Source organism: Malus domestica, chromosome 10 (assembly GCF_042453785.1).
Source record: "Malus domestica chromosome 10, GDT2T_hap1".
In the NCBI taxonomy this organism is placed as follows: Eukaryota; Viridiplantae; Streptophyta; class Magnoliopsida; order Rosales; family Rosaceae; genus Malus; species Malus domestica.
In genome coordinates, this window is record NC_091670.1 from 23,734,832 (window position 1) to 23,741,524 (window position 6,693).

Consider the following 6,693-nt stretch of genomic DNA (forward strand, 5'->3'; position numbering starts at 1 on the left):
CCTCTCATTCCTATGCATGAGAAATAACATATGGTGTTATTGTTTTCATAAGTAGCTAAGTTAATCTTTTTTTTGAAGCATGTACTACCATTTTTATTTTCTCTAACAAATTAATAATTTGACAAATGCTCATGGTGTTATTGTCTCCAAAGCAGTACATTAATATAAGAAACATGTCCATAAAAAAGATTAAGGTTTCTTATATTAATGCACTGCTTTGGAGACCATAGCACCATTAGCATTTGTCAAATTATTAATTTGTTAGAGAAAATAAAAATGGTAGACAATAACACCATATGTCATTTCTCATGCATAGGAATGGGAGGGAAAAATAAAATCGAGGATAGGAATTAGCGGGAAAAAATAGAGGGAAAGTTTTGTTTTTTTTTTTTTATTTTCAGTTTTTTAATCATTTTTAAGAGTGAAATAACTTAACTACCCTCACATGTTGTGCACATGGTCTCACTTAACGAAAATATGGATGGAATATATGAAAAATTAACGGTAAGGGGCAAATTGGCTAAAAAAATTAGTTTGAGTCCTTAATTTTCCAATAGAAAAGTTAATGGGTGAAATCGAAAGTAAGGTGAAAGGGTTAAACCGACAGTTTACTCATTTAAAAAAATGGCTATAATTCTATACAGAGTAAATTTTAGTTATTTTTCCAAATTTCCAGGATTCTCGGCAGGGACGTGGGGGTGGGTGTCCTGTGGCTGATGCATCGGTCAGAGGGTTGTTGGGGGAGGAGAGGAGGGGGCAGAGGGACTGACGGATTGGAGAGAGATGGGAGCTACGGGTTTGGACTGAGTGAGAGAGAGATTTAGCTAGGTCAGGACCTATGGGATGTTCGCCAATTTTAGAGAGAGGGATGGACAGGGAGGGAGAGAGAGAGAGAGGAGAAAGGCTGGCTGTGTCCATTTTTTCGGGTTGATTTGTTATCGCACAGGGTCGGTGAGGAGAGAATGGCAGAGGAATGTATGGGAAGGTATGGGTTTTCAATTTTTTCCTCTGATTCAACAGATAATGCACTGTTTTAAGTTCATTGTTTATTGTTTGGTTTGCCATTTGCTTTGTTAAAACTGTCATTGGAATTTTGTTGTTTCATTGTGCTCATTTCTGTGCTTTTTCATACTTTCCTGCTGTTTGCTTCTCATCCCTCTGTAGGTAGACTGTTTTTCCATTTCTTGGTTCCTTATGTATTTCTTGGTTCCTTAATTATTCTAATCTCTGTAAAGTTTGTGGTTTTTTGAGGTGGGGATTTCAGATTTCAAGGGGGGAGAGAGGCTGTGCTTCGTTTCCATCCGGCTGAGTCACGTTGTTGATGCATAAACCCATCAGTTCCTCTGTAATTCGTTTAGGTTTTCATTATTCTTTTTCGATTTGTTTTGTCAAAATTGAAATGGAATTTGTTGGCTTGATTTTGTATTAGGTTGCGAGAGGGTTCTGTTTTTAGGGTTTTCTCCCATTCCCTCTGTTTCTCTTCTTCAATCAGTCTGACGTAGCTTTGCAATTTAGGGTTCAGTGCATTTCAATCTTTTTTACTGGAATATACATACATATAAATGTCTAAATTTGTTCAATTTTTCTATACACAAGGTTGGGTTAATTTGATTCTTAACCTATGAATGGATATTATATTACAATTGTGGGTTCTGTTTTTAGGGCTCGATGAAAAGAAACATCCATCAGAGCTTCCAACAACACGAAGGTTAGTGATTTCTTCCTTCTCTCTAATTCTGTTTCTCTGCTATTTCAATTTGTAGGATTTAATTTAGGGTTTTAAGTTGGAAAATTTAATTAAACATTTTCAGTTGCAGAGCTTAGTGTATACAAGTTACAACAATTAGGGTTGTTAATTATGATTGCTGGTCTACTAAATGTATTATAACATGTAAACAGGGAGTATATACTTTGTATGCCATGGATAGGGAATGGATACGTAATTAGATCACTTGATGGGTGCCGCTATTTTGGATATCTACATCCAGCAATATCTGATATTCTGTGTTTTGTTGTTTTAGATCTATGTTTTGTTGTAATGGATTGGAATTTCTACTGGAATTATTATTATTATTATTATTTAGGGGTTGGGTAAATTGATTTTAGAGATTTGGTATGTGCTTTGGGTTCTGATTATGTTTAGATAGATGGTGCTTGATTGTGGTTTAAGTTTTTTTAGTATATTCCCTGCACATTGCAAAATTCTGGTACTATTTGGGAGTTTTGGTTTTGAAAGCCTAGGCTTTATTACTATTATTATTATTATTATTATTATTATTATTATTATTATTATATATTTAGGGGTTGGGTAAATTGATTTTAGAGATTTGGTATGTGCTTTGGGTTCTGATTATGTTTAGATAGATGGTGCTTGATTGTGGTAGGGTTTAGCGTTTAGCGTTTAGGAGAATGAAAAGAAGGCATGTCTGCGTTTCTGAACTCTTATGCAAATCTAATTTGAAATCATGAAACACATTTCCTATGTTTCTCAAATCTCAGCGATAGGTTTTAGAATCCTGAAATCTAAGTAAAGGTACATCATTCCTATTTTCGTGTTTTTTTAATTCCTATCATCATGGCCATGATTAAACGTGAATATGCATGCCAACCTTGCGTACTCAGTGATTAATTTCTGGGTGAATGTTTCTTTGGACGAGGGTTTGCAGATATGAATACTTGAGGGGCAGATGGTCACCATGTTGGAGCCATTGATACTGATACAACTTGGGAAGTAGTTGGTTATATTCAAATCAGAAATAAAATTGTTGTATATATTCCGCATTTGATTGAAAATCTGTAATTTTATGAATCATTTATTCGGATTTAATGTCAATTAAATAGAAATTATTCTTCTTTGATATCATTGTGCGCAACACATAATTTCACTTAGTTTTTTTTCCACAGTAAGATTCCGTATAATTATACTCTACAATTTATTCATGTGTTCATGGTCACCACTTAATTATTTAGTGATTGGGTGTTGAGTGTTGACCACCGAATGTTTCTTTTTTCAGTTCCAAGCTTGAATTTCATCGACCTTCAGGTATTTTGCTTTAATTTTTTTTCTTCTCTTTTGTCTTCTTTTCTGTTTGATTGCTTTCCTTCTTTTTTATCCTAAATTCTGAGTTTTCATTTTGTTTAAAATAGTTTTCTCCTGCAATATTTTATCTTCGTCCTTAGGTGCTTTCAAATCTGGAATTTGGTCTATTGATATTTTAAAAATTTTATAGTTATTTCCAGTTCTCCACTATCATTTTTTTTTTGTGCTAATTAATCAATTTTATTTGTAATATTGTGCATTTCATATGATATTTGTGAAATATTTTGAGATTTTACCGCAAGTGTAAACGGTAAATATAAAGATGCTATTGTTACTTTTTGTATCTTTTGCACTTTTTTTTTTTTTTTTGTTTATTATCATACAAAGGCGTCCATAATTGTTTTAACTTTTTTAGTTTTTATTAGGCACTTATATGGTTATGCTTGTGTTCTCTACCTCCTCCTCCAACTCCTTTTTCTTTTTCTTCTTCTCTTTGTGCAACTTCCAAATATGGTGGAATCGGTGGAGCTTCCCACTCGCCTAGGCATCTTTCCCTTCTAAAACAAGGTCCTTCTACCCTGTGCCATCTTCGAATTCACTGCACTTCACCCGGCAGGTACCTTTGAGCCTTAAAATTTGTCTTTTGATTGGTTGTTTTTTCTGTTTGAATCTTAAGAAAACTTTGGATGTACTTTAACCGCTAGCTGTTTTAGCTCAGCACAAAAATTTTGCATATTTTGTTCTTCAATTTTGCCAGAGTCAATTTCAAATGCCAACTTTCCTTTTTTCTTTTTCTAGGTAATTGATCATTATGCGGTTTGTAAGTTGGATTTTTCTAACTGGTGGATTATCGAATTGATAAAATTGGGGAATTTGATTAATGTAGTGTCAAATTGGTGGAGCATGAGTTATGGCAGCGAGAAGAGAAGGGGTTAATTGGTATTCTCCACATTCAAGATGTTGCCGAGGCAGCAACATTGGACTCTGTTGTCTCAAGATGATTTCTGCTTATTTCTCCATTTGTTATGGATGAGTGGATGCCTATGATTAAGTGAAAGTGAAATCTAAGAGGTTTTTTGTTGTTATTGTTGGGAATTTGCCTAATTTTAGGAATAGGAAGTGATTCTGGTGAACAAAGCTCCAGAGTTCAAGTTTGTACATCTGATTCTCACAACAGGCTAGATGGATGGAGAAAATCAGCAGGAACTTATTCACTGTCATACAAGGTATACTTGAAACAAAATCTATTGTGTTATGCATTGGAAAGTGTTTCTGTTTTATGGGGCCACAACTTAACTTACAGATAACGCAGTGGTCCATCTAATCATGTCATGTGTTGTGACTATTTTTATTCCAATCAGTTTAACTGCCCTTTTAATCCTTGAAAAAACCATTACCAGTTTCTGGATTGATTCTACATTTTACTCTGTTTTTATGCCTAATATCGTTTGTTATTCCTAAATTTTCCATTGGGTAGCTGTATAAGTTTTCCATAGGCTTCAATCATCTCCCCAACAAACCTAGAGCCTTCTTTTCTCCCGCAAAGCAAAAGAAAATCAAGGAGGCCTGCAACTTTATATGCAGTCCACCACTGCAAATTAGTCTGGAAACAGGAAAATTCAAAGGTAAAACACACCGATCTCTTTGATTTTGGTCTCTACTGCACAGTTGGACAGACAAATGATAAACCTAACACATGCATGCTCTGATTTCCTTGGTAGGTCATATTTTTCACTTTCTGGATGTGCAAAGTCTGGATAGTACACATCACTGGGCCAAACCTTTCCCAGGTAAGGAATTCCATCGCATTTGCTGAAAATATTTGCTTCCTTTCCTCTGATGTATGTCTATGTATGATGTATGTGTGTGATTTTAGATTGTAATATATCACAAATTTGTGGCATGAAAATTGACATTTGTAGACTTACCCTTTGTTTGGTGGCTGTGATAATTTGTGGCATCAATTTCTCTACTTCTTCTTTGTAAATCTTGCAGGTCAGGACACCACACCTATTGGGGCAATGTCGGGATGTTTAGGCTTGGGTGGAGACGTGGACTTATGGAAGAGATGAAGTAGCTTAGCTGTCTGTCATTAGCTTTATCTGTTCTATGCATCTCTACAATCTTACAATGCTCTTTTATTCAATTGCAAGATGTTGGGACTGGTTACTGGAATACAGGATTTGGAACAAAAGTGGTTGATAATGCAAGAGTCAAAAACAAGTGTGAAATTCACATTGAAAGTGACACATGAGAATGCTAATCATATTCTAAAAAAATGTTGGGTTTCCTTATGAGTTCTCTCGCCAAATTCAAGAGGCTAATTTAGTGATTTGGAGTTAATTTTGTAAATGTATTGAATGAAGTCATTTGTTATTTAGCTTATCTTGCGTTTGGTTTGGTTTTAGGAGAGGGTTGCGCATGATCTGTAGGTTCAATCAACCTCGCTGTTTTCATTAGAATCACAATTAAAGGTCAGTTTTTCCAACTTTTTTTTTTTCTTTTTGCTGCATGTTTGTGCATGCTTGGTCTCTGAGATTTTGTTTTTAGTCACTGTTGATCTGTAGTTTATGTCTCCCTTTGGCTACATATTGACACAGGTTTATTCTCGGCATTTTTTTGTTAGGGTAAGTGGTTTGGTGAGTTCTGTATTATTATATAATCTTTGGGGCTATTTTAAGTAAAAATAAATTGTTGACATTGATATAGCATACGGCACACTTAATTCACACTCCTATATTCGGTCTTCATGTTTCCATTGCAACACTCTGCATTTCCCACCCAATGAATTTTTTTAATAAAGATGTAGTTAAAGCAAGTACGTGCTCTATCAAGTATGTTTTATATGTAGTTGTGGTAGTTGCAAGGAAATGACATATTTGTGTTGATAATTGGTAGTTTAAATATATAGAAATAGAGAATAATTATAAATGGAGCACCTAGGATATTTAACATTGTTTTCTTTTCCATGTAATCTTTCTCATGTTTAACATCTGCTTTTGCTTATGCATTTGATTCAAGTGCTAGTTTTATTAGTGTTAATTTTGGTTGCATATCCACAAACTAACCCAGTTAATTTTGCTTAGTGTTGATTTATAAGGAGAACTCTCATTGCATCAACTTGAACAAACATTCTTCTACCTAGTTGCTTAGCTGCTGAAACAAGAACGAAACACTTTTTATGTTTTTTTGTTTAATTGCTAAAACAGGTGGCTGGCCTGCATGACATTTATTTTGCCATCTTAACTTCAAGGGCAATATATGTGCAAAATGCATGTTGCTTAGGGAAACAAAGCATTTTTTGCAACCATATCTTTTGTAATCAGCTCGGTTGAACGTATATAAAAGCCAAGCTGCTTATCTTACCGACACCGTTCACTCATATGTCCCTTTTGTTCGTTCATGATTATATTGAATTTTTTTTAGGTTAAATGTGTCTTATTCATATAGTTAAGGCTAGTATATTCAAGTCCCGCAGCAACACGAAAGCATATTTACTAGTAAATGCTAAAATTTGACCATTTCTGTTCTCTATATACATTCGAGGCATATGGAGACTAAAAAAATGTGCTAAGTCTATGATATGGCGTTCCTTGCTTCTTGCAATAAGATCATTCAGAAACGCAGAAAATTCATAATAATGTAGATGGGGT

General features: G+C 34.5%; 1 protein-coding gene and 1 long non-coding RNA gene across 2 annotated transcripts; both read left to right on the forward strand.

Moving 5' to 3' along the window:
* Positions 1-786: 786 nt before the first annotated feature.
* Positions 787-5,351, forward strand: LOC103424387 (uncharacterized). Its single transcript, XM_070806994.1, has 8 exons — positions 787-985; positions 1,663-1,708; positions 3,015-3,043; positions 3,466-3,656; positions 3,927-4,266; positions 4,518-4,665; positions 4,762-4,830; positions 5,036-5,351. The coding sequence occupies exons 1-5, from the start codon at positions 974-976 to the stop codon at positions 4,039-4,041; spliced, it is 393 nt and encodes a 130-aa protein (XP_070663095.1). The 5' UTR covers positions 787-973; the 3' UTR covers positions 4,042-4,266; positions 4,518-4,665; positions 4,762-4,830; positions 5,036-5,351.
* Positions 5,352-5,376: 25 nt separating this feature from the next.
* LOC139188922 (uncharacterized) lies at positions 5,377-6,472 on the forward strand. The gene is made up of 3 exons (XR_011572340.1): positions 5,377-5,514; positions 5,641-5,667; positions 6,250-6,472. It is a non-coding gene; the product is annotated as an uncharacterized lncRNA (long non-coding RNA).
* Positions 6,473-6,693: the final 221 nt, after the last annotated feature.